This window comes from Scyliorhinus canicula, chromosome 5 (assembly GCF_902713615.1).
Source record: "Scyliorhinus canicula chromosome 5, sScyCan1.1, whole genome shotgun sequence".
Taxonomy (NCBI): domain Eukaryota; kingdom Metazoa; phylum Chordata; class Chondrichthyes; order Carcharhiniformes; family Scyliorhinidae; genus Scyliorhinus; species Scyliorhinus canicula.
In genome coordinates this window covers 149,162,995-149,175,931 of record NC_052150.1, presented here as the reverse complement: position 1 = coordinate 149,175,931, position 12,937 = coordinate 149,162,995, and the positions used below count along the sequence as shown (strand labels likewise).

General features: G+C 43.6%; 1 protein-coding gene across 1 annotated transcript in view; it reads left to right on the top strand.

Moving 5' to 3' along the window:
* Window positions 1–6,263: 6,263 nt before the first annotated feature.
* The window catches only part of LOC119966320 (E3 ubiquitin-protein ligase HECW1-like), a 664,661-nt gene continuing 657,987 nt past the window's right edge, over window positions 6,264–12,937 (top strand). Inside the window, 1 exon segment of the mRNA XM_038797802.1 lies at window positions 6,264–6,509. Coding sequence (XP_038653730.1) covers window positions 6,480–6,509 — 30 coding nt within the window. The 5' untranslated portion in view covers window positions 6,264–6,479.

Below are 12,937 nucleotides of genomic sequence, written 5' to 3'. Positions count from 1 at the left end.
CTCCCTACTTTTCCCCCCAAATCCTTTTTTGTTCAGGTTAATAAATTGGTTGCCTTCTTTATATGGGCAGAGAAGACCCCAAAGTTACGTTGAGTAGTTCTTCAGAGGATAGGCAGTTGGGGGGGGGGGGGGGGGGTCTATCGCTGCCCAATTTGTTTTTCTGCTTTTTCAACCAATATTCAGAAGGTTTTGGGATGGCTCAGTGATCCAAGACCCATAGGGGTATGGGTGGAGGTGAGTTAATATAGAGGTTCTAGCTTAGGTGCATTGTTTTCTGACCCATGGCCATTTTCCCAGTGTGGTATTCATCAAACCCAATGGTGGTGTCCACACTTAGGATACGGAAGCAATTTAGGCAGAATTTTAAGCATAGATCCATGTCATTACTAACCCCTATTTGTGATAACCACGTATTTGTGCCGACGAGTTTAGACTCGACGTTTAGGTCGTGCAAAAGGAAAGGTCTTGAGAGATTTGGGGACTTGTTCGGGGAAGGATAGTTTGTTGGTCTGGAGGAACTATTGGTAAAGTTTCAGCTCTCTGGGACAAATCTGTTCTGGTACCTTCAGACACGCAATTTTGTGCATCTGGCCTTTCCATTAATCCCCGAGGTACTCACCTCCTCCATCCCTGGAGATTGACAAAACTCTCTCCAGAAAGAAGGATGGCAGCACAACAGGGAATGTCAGAAAGATCTTTTTCACAAAATTGCGCACCTGTAGACACCTAAATGTATTCAACTGCGAACGCCCTAATTTCTTCGACAACTCCTCAAGCTCGCAAATTGCCCCTCCAAAAACAAATCTCTCATTCTTTCAACCCCTACTCCTCCCATCCCCTAAAACTGATGTCCAATCTCGCCAGCTCAAACATATTCTCCACTGTCAGGATTTTCCGTTGTGTCGGTAGTGCACCTACGCCTGGGGATTTCCTGACAGCGTGCGGCTGTCAACAGTGGGAAACCCCATTGGCCAGCTGGCAGGGCGGAGAATCCTGCCCATTGTTGCACAAATCAGCGCCAGTTTCAAATCCGGCCCAATTCAAAGTGCTGCCGGCATTGTCTCCATATCTTCAATGTGGGGCCCACCACCAAGTTCGCTGAATATTTTCCTGGAGAAAATGGAAGCGAGGCTGTCACTAATGTCTTCAATCGTGATCACCATGAAACCATTGTCATTAAAACCCATCTACTTCACGAATGTCCTTTAGGGAAGGAAATTGCCATCCTTGTCTGGTCTGGCCTACATGTGACTCTTGACATACAGCAATGTGGTTGACTTGTAACTGCCCTCTGAAATGGCCTAGCAAGCCATTCAGTTCAGTGCAACTGAGGATAGGCAATAAATGCTGGTCAGCTAGCAACTCCCATATCCCATGAACGAATAAAAAAAGAATAAAGGCATCACTGTTGACCCACAGAAAACTAAAGCTAATAACCAATTCCCAACCACATGCTCGATTCCGGACCACCAACAATTCTTGGAGATGGTGATCCAGCTGACAAAATTTCTCCCAAATTTGGTACAGGATACAGATTAATCTTTTAGCACCTGCATAAAAAAGGACAGGATTTAAAAAAGGAGCTGGGACTCACATCAGGAGCAAGCATTCATTTGCAGCAAGGTGCTTTCCAGTGACATTTTTCCCATTACGACCCACCTCTGCCCATCACCATAGCAGCAGATGATTCGTCCGTTGGTCTTGGAGTGGTCCTCTTCCAGAACTCAATGAAAGTTTCCAACTTGTGTACTGTGCTTCCAGAGAACTGTTGGACTCGGAGGTGAGATGCGTCATTATAGAATAGGAAGACCTCGCAGTTATGTGGACACACAAGAAATTTTCAGACTTTATCATTGGCCTCAAGGTCACAATCGAAACAGACCATAAGCCACTCGTCTCATTACTTGATGAGAAGGAGCCAGCAAAGATGCATCCCAGAATCCTAAGCTCTCATCTATATCTCATGAGGTTTGCTGACAAAACAATATATGTCGAAGGTATGAACAAAACAATGGCAGACATACTTTCCAGTGTCACAGTAGGGCTTTAAGCAAAACAGGATATCAATCTCATTGAAGAGCACTTCCAGTTGACAAGGGGTCACCTGCCAACAACCACAAGATTCCAACAGATTCACGAGGAAGAAATGCGTGAATGTGTGCCCACATATACCATTACTGCCAACAAGTGTAACCATAACAGAGACCTAGCAGTGATATTATGAAGGCTGAGTTTGAACAACAAAAACACTTATGGTCATCGATGATCTCCTTGTCTACAATGAGCAGCTGGTCATTCCTATTTCCCTTTGACTGAGATCCTTTAAAAAATACACCTGGGGCACCAGAGCATCACCAAGTACAGAACTTTGCTCAGGCATTTACAGGGATATTGAAGACACAAGAGTAAACTGACAGGTGTGTGTGTGTTGCAGACAGGAGCAAAGAGAGCCCCTCACCCATACAGTTCCCTCCCAGGCTATAGGAGAGACAAAATAATCAACACAAAATAATTCCTTTTCATGGTGGATTACTTTTCCGGATGGGCTGAGGTGAAGCAACAATATACGACTGCCACGGAGGCAAGGGTTAAGGCACTAAAAAAGGTGTTCATGAGTCACAGCACGTTGGATGAGATCATACCTGATAATGACCCATAATTTTATTAATAATAATAATCTTTATTATTGTCACAAGTAGGCTTACATTAACACTGCAATGAAGTTACTGTGAAAAGCCCCTAGTCGCCACACTCTGGCGCCTGTTTGTGTACACAAAAGGGAGAAATCAGAATGCCCAAGTTACCTAACAGCACAACTTTTGGGACTTGTGGGAGGAAACCGGAGCACCTGGAGGAACCCACGCAGACACAGGGAGAAAGTGCAGACTCCACACAGACAGTGACCCAAGTTAGGAATCGAACCTGGAACCCTGGGGCTGTGAAGCAACAGTACGAACCACTGTGCTAATTTTCAAATGAGAATCTTGTGCTCTTCACAACTACATCTGACTTCCATCATTGCACCAGCTCCCCAAGTTACACACAGTCAAATGGAGAGGCTGAAAGAGGGCCCCACTTTCTAAAAGATCTCCTAAAAAAGAATGAGGACCTCCCCCAACACTTCCCACGTACAGGTGCACCCTTTTTACGATATGTCTGCCCCAGTTTCAACTTCACACCAGGGTTGGTAACCAAGAATTGCCGGTACATCCAAACAAGAGAGCAAACGTTCGCCTACAACAAAAGCTATCGCAACAGACACGTGCCACATCGAAGAAAGGATGACCAGGTCTAGTTTAAAGACCTAGAGAGATAGAGAGAGAGAGGGTACTATCATCAGTTAGGGCGATGATCAACCTCAGTCCTACCTGGTTGGCACCCCAGGGGGTACAGTGAGGAGAACCAGGACAAGTCTCCTCCTCACCTCCACCTGTTTTTACAGTACAGCTGTGAGACATCGAGGAAGATATCCAGATGCCAGAACAAGCATTTACATAGCTTGTTAGCAAGCTATAGCAAGCGTTTATCATTGCCTCGCCATCCAAGGGTCGGACAAAGGCTTCCACAAAGCATGGGGGCTATTCATCAGGCCGTTCGAGGATCTGTTCGAGGCCAATAGCGGATAGGAAGGTAGGGGGTGGGGGGGGGGGGGGTGGGCAGAGGGCCTAGTGATGGCAGATAGGACCACAAAGAGCAGGTAGGAACGAGGGAGGGGGGCAGCAAGGGATGAACCCAGGAAACATCGGGGGAGAGGCAGTGAAAGAGCAAGGAGGGGACCAGAAGGCCCCCCCCCCCCAAACAAAGCCATAGGGCCAACAGTAACAAAATTGTACATACAAACCGGTTTGTACAATGTACAGATGTAAAAGTCAACAAAAATATTTTAAAGTAAAATAAAAAAAGGGCAGAGGGCTCTTGGGGGGGGGGGGGGGGGGGGGTGGCGGTTAAGGGGATAGGGTCCTGGGGGTTATCTCCAATGCCTGGCTTTTGTAAATTGTATCTGGTCTAAGACCCGCTGATACTGCCTGTCCAGCGCCAACACCCTGTAGTGATGCTTGTAGGACCCTGGGAGGGGGAGGGAGAATGGGGGTGGTGGGATGGAGTGAAGGGAGGGACAGGGAAAGTGCAGTGAAGAGAGGAGGGAAAAATAAGGTGGAGTGAAGGGAGGAAGGATAGAGAAGGTGGAGTGAAGGGAGGAGGGACAGGGGAGGATATGAGCAGCTATATGGAAAGGGGCACCACTTGGAAGGAGAGGAGACTGTAGGGAGGTGGGATAGGACAGCACAGCTGCCGGTGACCAGGCCTCTTATTTGGCAAATCTGGAGGTGATGAGGTTGTCACATGTGCGGCGTTGTGTGGCGGCAGTGCTAACCACTGTGCCACTGTGCTGCCATTTCAATCAATTAATTTGAATGCAGACTTAAATATGCTAATCTATTTCACGCCCTCGCTGCGTGTGAACCAGATTACGTCTGCCGCAGGGGCGGGTGCATCGAGCACTGACCATCGCCCAGCGAGAACCCCGTTTATGGTCTCTCCCGCTATTTTGCCGATATAATGGGATGTGCTCCGACATTGCGGCTGGAGAATCGCCACCATAATCTCAAATGCAAAATATGCATCATATCATGACTGTTTGATTGGAATGGCTGCAAGTAGGAAGTTCAAACCTCGAACCAATCAGAATATCCAGATATCATCTGGGCTAAAACCAGAAAGACAACTCCATGTCCCAGCAAAGCAGCTAAACTGACTCATATTGGTCATAGCAGATATCCCACATCATTTTCTAAAAAAAGAGGAAATGCGCCTATACGGTGAGATCTTTAGTTAACAAACCTTTCCACATAACATACCAAATTGAATCGTTTCTTGGCTTCTGAGCAGATCAGTCAGCCTGAGATGCACTTAATCTCATGATATTGAATTTTCCCCCTCCTTGTAAAAAAAATGGGCAGCACTGTTGCACAAGTGGCTAGCACTGTGACTTCACAGCGCCAGGGTCCCAGGCTCAATTTCCCGCTAGGTCACTGTCTGTGCGGAGTCTGTATGTTCTCCCCGTGTCTGCGTGGATTTCCTTCGGGTGCTCCGGTTTCCTCCCACAGTCCAAAGACGTGCAGGTTAGGTGGATTGGCCATGATAAATTGCCCTTAGTGACCAAAAAGGTTAGGAGAGGTTATTGGGTTACCGGGACAGAGTGGAAGTGAGGGCTTAAGTGGGTCAGTGCAGACTCGATGGGCCGAATGGCCTCCTTCTGCACTGTATGTTCTATGTTTATCCAGGAATTGAGAGATTTTCTTAATTCTTATTACAAAGCTCCAGTGGTGAACACTTCAGCTGTAGCATTATATCATGTAAGGTGTGTATGTTAGATTTATTGGTATAAATGTTTTACTGATTTTTGGTATAGTATCTAAGAAATGCAATTTTACAAAATGGATATTGTCATATTTATACCATAATTCAATCACGGAAAAATAACTTTGAAACAAAATACCTTTTTTGAAAAAACTGAAATCTGATTTTGAGAATGAAAAAAATTGTATTTAGTTACCACAATGATATGAGAAGTAATTTTATAACTAAAACCCATTTTTAAAAGAAGACTGGCGGTAACAGAACAAATAAAGCCAGTATCAAATATTTTCTGGCTGCTCCTGCTTCTTCTGCAGTTTCTGTGAAAGTGTTGCATTTTGGCAGCCACCACAGGGAATGCAGAGAGCTGCCTTGTCGAATGGACTTCTACACTGGCAACATAAGTTAGTACAAAAATCATGTAGGCTGGAGGTGTTTCTTCCTTATCAGGTCTAAGTACATTAAAAAAGGTATAAAACAGCCTTTGCTTTGTGAAATTTAGATTATTGAATGACTAGATGTTTGAGTGTTTCTAGTTAAATATCCCATCTCTTGGTCATTTAGTCATTGCATGCCTAAAATTTCTGTTGATTTGTTATTAACATTTTAAAAGCACAACCTGAGATTGCTGTGCTTTAGGGTATGCTGAATTGCGTCACTGCTTACATTTGATAATCACACTAATGTAACATCTCTGAAAATGATGCTTTCTACTCTTTAACCCAGAGAAAAACTCAAAGCTGCAAGTGTAAGCGCAGAAATCATCAAGCTTGTAAAGGGACAGTCCCTTGGGACAGGGAGGTGCAGCTGCAGAATTAACAACGTTTTGCTGAACACTTTGCTAGATGTGTGTGGTAGTAGTGTGTCTGTGTGTACGTGGTGAGGATGAGGGAAAAAAAGAGGGTGGGTTAATAGCCAAGTAACAGGGAGATTGATGCTGGTTGGCTACAGCTGTCTGGTGCCCAGAGTGAGGCAGAGGGTGGAACGGAAATGAAGTGTGCAGCATCTCACTGTAGCAACTGTTGTTTGTGCTGGGATATGGTGAGCCAGTGATTGGCTTACAGACTGTTACTACAAACCTAATCATGAGGGGTTTGCACTTGATTTAGCCAGCTCGGTGAAGTATGATTCCTGCCCAGACCACTATTGTACAGGTAAAGTACTGTGATGCTCTTTGTTGCTAAGCAAATAGATGTGATCTTTGTTTAAAATTATAATGAAAAACTGATTTTACTGTCTTCTTGTGTGCTGCAGCATCAGGTAATGCATCAGTGTTGACATAATGTATTGGCAAGCTATATCCATTTAAGCCATGACTAAACAGAATGAGGTGGCTATCTGTTCGCATCTTAGGTAAAGGGCCATCAGAGCACTTGTATTCCAGTAGTTCTGTGATTGATATGTGATCTATTTTGTACTGTATTAATTAGAAAAGCACAGCACCACTTACAAGAAATAAATGGATACTCTAGTCTTGAATGCTATGTGTATAATGCAGAGATGGAAAGTATTCATACAAAGAGATACCCTAGAGGTAGAACGATAATAGGAATGCTGTGTTTTCCTTTGCCAGTGAGGTATGACCTGCATAAATAACGTGATGACTGAAAATAACACTGGCGGTTTATGTTGCGGCAGGTTATCAAACCTATCGTGTCTATTTTTCCAGACTCAACGGCTGATTGCAGTGGAAAATAAGGCACATTTAAGGCTTTATTCAATGTCTTTCCACATGACAATACCAGAAAATTAATGGCAGCACTTAAGGTAGATGTTTTAGTTAAAGGGAATTGCATTTACTGTAAGCTTTCTGAATGCTACACTTCAGTGTTGATGTAATGTTTTTTTTTCCTGCAGTGCTCAGCAGATTTGGGCACTGACAGTAGTGTGCATCCAGTGATGAGGAGGCTACCAACCCTTTTGTTGTGTGCCATTGCCTTTAATTAACAGGGTTATGAATCTGTGAATAGAACCCTAGCTTGAATAGGACTTTGATTAGCAGGGACTCTCATGTGGTATGAAAGATGTCACAGAGCAGGTGTTCAGACACGCTTCTTAGCTAAAAATCAAACTGCATTTACTATAATCATTCATTTTAGTAAGATTTCTGTTATAGGCACTAATGATAAATAGCAAGCTTTTACAGATTTAAATAATACATTTCACACGGTCCAGTTATTTGATGAATGTGGCATTTTAAAGAGAATGCAGTGTTGCATTTCATGAGAGAAGCTGTATGCGTCTACATCCATTGAAATTATTACTGCAGGATTATGTGGGATACACAAATTGGCTGGGATTGAAGAGTAGAATTCAACAGACTAAATGATAACCAAGGAGGTAGTCCAGAAACTCAAAATCTGTAGCTAACTCTTCTCTGCCATCTGATGGTCCCCATTGGAGTGCCTTGGACTCAATTTTGTTCTTACGAGCATTGTTTGTGACATGAAGATAAACATAGTTGCCGGGGTTCATATTTAGCCCAAGCTGGAAGAGACTAATGAAAACATTCTTGCCGCGTGCAGACCTTATAATTGACAAGAGTGAAGATTGCAGAAAGAATACGTCAACTCAAAAATAATATTGTACACCTTAAATTTAGAAGAACGAGTGGCACATGTTCTTTGCACAATAGCAGCAATAAATATTGTGAAGGACATCAGTCAACTTTTACTATCCTACTTCCCTTTAAGATCACGATTTCAAGAACTTAAAAAAATACTGATTTTTGTGCTTCAGGAATTGTGGCCTTTGTAGCTTTTCATTCCTTGCAAGATGAGTATTAGAAACTGCAGCAAGGTTTTTGTACAGTATATAGGAAATGGAATAATCACCAGAATTGCTTCATGTTTTTAAAGTGCTTGTTTACCACCTGCTTGTATTTTGTCTGCCATTGTCAAAAGTGGTCCCTCTGTCTAATCTTCATAGTGTAAAATATGTTGGATGCTGCTGGATTTTTAAAAAAACTGCAGTGTTTTGCAGGCCAGTGGGAAGACAGGAAATAATAGCCTAGTTCTCACATTATTTAGGAAAGAGCATACTGCCTGCGTCAAAGAACAGTTATGACCCTATTGTATAAAAGTGGCCAGACAACACATTCTGAATACCCCACATTGAATTGGTAGTTAATCTGTGTATTGAGATTAATTAATATCAGATGGGAAAATCAATCATAAATATATGTTGGAAAAGCAAAGGAAATTATGTGAGTCTCTATCCTGCTATTGGTTGAGTGTCGAGTATTAGTCTCTGTAGAAGGACTGAAGGGAAATGTAGATAAATATGAGGGAGAAACAAATAAAATATGCTGATAGGATTAGCTGAAGGTAGTGAGGAGAAGCTTGTGCTGATTGGTCAGTTTGTATGCTGTACATTCTATGTAATTTCTAAGCAACTAAGGTGTAAACTGTCATGTTTCCTTTTGCATTTAAAGCAGGTCAGCTAGCTACTTTCAGCATTATTTAGAGTGAATTAAATGATTGCAATTATGAGCATTTAAACTCTTTTAGAATGTATTTCATCAATTCTATTATGTATAAAACATGAATTATCTGTGTATAAAATGAGAAACTGCAGTGTTTTCTTCATATTCACCTTAATAAACATCTGACAAATTCAGATGGCACTTTAAGTGTTCGCATTCTTTTTCATTATTTATCTCTGTAAAGAAATCTTGGATTAATACTATGCTGTCTCTTCAAATAATTATTTAATCAAAGCAGAGAATTCCCAAATGGCAGACCTAATATATGCTGGTTCCATCATAACCAAGATACAAGTGGGCCATGTGCTCACAAGTTATACTCTTTTTCTTAATTTTTTTGAAGCATGATTGGGTAAATGAAAAAAAAATGATCCCAACACCCTCCTCCCCACATTGCACCTGGCCAAGAGCCAGCTCACAGATATTCAGATTTTATCACTGGCAGTACTTACCTGGCCCACCAGGAGGCATATGTCAGTAGCCTAGCCCCTGGCTGCTTCAGTTCCATCTCCACAAACCAGTACAGAAAATGATGACAAAGCTTGTTCTCTGGAGGAAACCCTAGTGAAAATATCCCTCTTGGCTAAGATTCAACTTTTTGAAATTATTAGCTGAGTGTGCAACATTTTGGCGCACTGGCTAATAAATTGCCCCTTTATCTTGTCAGAGTACAGCCAAATTCACAAGACATAATTCAGTGAATGCTGTGGAATAAATGTGTAAGAATGAAAATCTACCTGTTAAATGTGGGACAACAAACTAAACTGAGAGTGGAGGACTAAAAGATCTCCTGTGCTATTGCTACTGATTGGCGTTTACAGCACTCTGGTGTTTGAGGACATCTATTTAAGGGCATTGCTCTAAATCAGTGTTCTCCAATATGCAAGAGATTGGACAACACTGTCTTGAATAAATTAGCCAGTAACTTCCTGCAAATTTCAGGGTTGAAAAAATATATAGATGAGGAAATAAGGTGCGCAACTGAAGTGTGATATAAAATGAATATGCAATGGACACCAGGTAAAATTTCCTTAACCTGGATGTAACAAAGAGTCATATATCTACTGACAGCAAACATATGCAATTGGCAAGGAACGTTATAGTGAACATCTTCTCACTTGAAAAACAACTTTGGAAGAGTGTTCCTGAAGTCACTCGATTATTAATTATTAATTTATACTTCACTTTAATTGACTGACATAAAATGACCCCCTGATAAATTAGTGGGTAAATAAACCCCATAGTGCAATGCTGAACCATAAAGAGCAGATGGTCCCATGATTAAATTTTTACTGAAAACCAGGGCATATTTGAGGTGTCAGAACTGGTCTCTGAGTAAGGAAGCAAAACCCTCTCATCACTCTCCAGTCAGTTGCGTTGGAACATGCACATCTGTGCAAATCTCAGATAGCAACAGGATTAGAATTGGTTGTGATTAACAACCAACACACATGCTTGCTCCTGCGAAGCATTTCAAGATGCTTCATTATGTTAAGAGCACTATATAAATGACAGTTGTTGTTGCCTGATGTTGGACAGCTGATGGTGTCTCGATAACAATCTACTGGAGTTTGTGAAGGAAAGATGTCCATAGATGCAATGACACCTTTATCTTGAATTTACTGAAAAATGGATGATTACAATGTGTTCAAAATAGCCAAAGCTTTGAAAGGGTTTGTGCTGCAGAAATTGTGCATTCCAGTTGCTCGGATAATCAGAAGAAAAGGAAGGTGCTTTTCCAAGTCTTTTAGTTGACACGTCTCTGATGCCAATAAACACAATAATGGTAGGGATGTTATTTTCAAGAACTAGAGAAGTTCAACAGTATGCAGAATTCTTAATGTCATCAGAAATAGAGCAGAATTAGGCCATTCGGCCCATTGAGTCTGCTCTGCCATTCAATCATGGTTGAGATGTTTCTCATTCCCAAACTCTTGTCTTCTCCCTATAACATCTGACTCCCTTTTAATCAAGAATCTCTCTATCTCTGTCTTAAAAACACTCAATGATTTGGCCTCCACAGCCTTCTGCGACAATGAGTTTCACAGATACACTACCCTCTGGCTGAAGAAATTCCTCCTCATCTCAGTTTTAGAGGATCGTCCCTTCAGTTTGAGGCCATGCCCTCGGGTTCTAGTTTCTCCCACTAGTGGAAACATCCTCTCCACATTCACTCTATCCAGGCCTCTCAGTATTCTACAAGTTTCAATGAGATTCCCCCTCATCGTTCTCAACTCCATCGAGTAAAGAATATCAAGATCTCCAACTGAAAGAAACACTGGAAAAGAGGTGTTGCTTGTAAAGACACAAATGTGCTATCTCCACACCAAATGCCAACAAATGCTCTGGTATTATACAGTACTGGACGTGGAGCTGAATAAAGGAAATCCCTTGCTTGGTGACAAAGAAAACATTTTGGAAGATATTCAGAAGGTGAATCTGAAATAACTGGACTCCTGGAAAGTCAGGGTCAATGACGTAGAAGTGCAACCCATGCTGTGGTTAGATGATTCAAAGAAAGCAGAATTGCTGAGATCAAAAAGAAACAAAGGCTCTGAGAAACCAGTTGGAGGATTAGGTGCCAAGTTCTTGCTGTGATGAACTGGTTTAGCACAGGGCTCAATCGCTGGCTTTGAAAGCAGACCAAGGCAGGCCAGCAGCACGGTTCAATTCCCGTACCAGCCTACCTGAACAGGTGCCGGAATATGGCGACTAGGGGCTTTTCACAGTAACTTCATTTGAAGCCTACTTGTGAAAATAAGCGATTTTCATTTCATTTCATTTCAATTGAACGAAGTTCACTAGCAGTGGGAGAGTAGCACTTTACATCAGGTAGGTTAGCAGGTTAGTCAGGTATTTACATTTTTTTGAATCTGCTCCATGTGCATTTTTTCCCAGGTGTATTGTGGAATAACTGGTATGCTACAGTTGGGAAAATTTAAAAGAACGTGGCTGCTTCAAGGTCAGTGGCAGCAGATGGGAGTGAGAGTTCTTTCAGCTTTTAGAAAGACACCCTACAATCAGGACCATGGCAAGATAAGACTGCCAATTGCACCTCGGGGCTGGGCTGGAGAATCGCCGGGACGGACGCAAATTGCACCACGCCGACCCGACGCCGGTCAGTCGATTCTCCGGAGAGCGGAGAATCGGTGCCATTGGCGCCGACACGGTGCTGGAGCTGCTCTCCCGGCGATTCTTGGCCCAGGATGGGCCGAGCGGCCACGCAAAAGAAGCCGAATCCCGCCAGTGGCGTTCACACCTGCTCTTACCCGGCGGGACCTCGGCGTGGATGCATCTGGGGGAGGCCTGGTGGGGGGAGAGGGGGCTCCGATCCGGGGAGGGCCTCCGCTGTGGCCTGGCCCGCAATCAGAACCTACCAATCGGCAGGCTGGTCTCTCGGGCTGGGGGCCTCTTTTGTTCCGCGCCGGCCCCTGTAGCCCTATGCCATGTTGTGTCGGGGCAGGCGCAGAGAAGGGAGCCATAGCGCATGCGCGGCAATCACGCCGGTCCCACTGTACATGCGCAAACCGGCGGCGCCCATCTGTCGCTGGGATCAGCAGCTGGAGCGGCGGGGGTCGCTCCAGTGGAGTGCTGCCCCCCTGTCGGGGTCAGAATTCCTGCTCCTGAGGGCATGTTGACGCCGTCGAAAAACGTAGCAGCGTTTACGACGGCGTCAACACTTAGCCTCAGGATCAGAGAATCCCGCTCTTTCTCAGGTAGATGGCCAAAGTGTGCACTGCATGCATGAAAACAGTGGGTGGAATATTTGCCAATTGGGTTTTCAACTCCCACTGAAGCCAATGGACTTTTGAATGGCTCGCTGCATTTTCCAGCCCCACCACCTCTGTGACAGGCCATAATATTCAGCCCAGTGTTGCATTTACAGCTCAACTACACTAACTGAACAGCTTGTTCATTGTACCTAAAGGTGCATCTTGTCAACTTTTCTAAGCTCATATTTTCCAAGGCCTACACACTGGAAGGAACAGGCATGGACATTTCCTGCTATGATATGAAGGCACTTTCAGCTTTCTCTTTTTTAGCTAGAAGTATGGCATGGGGGCACAGTGGTTAGCACTGCTGCCTCACAGCGCAAGA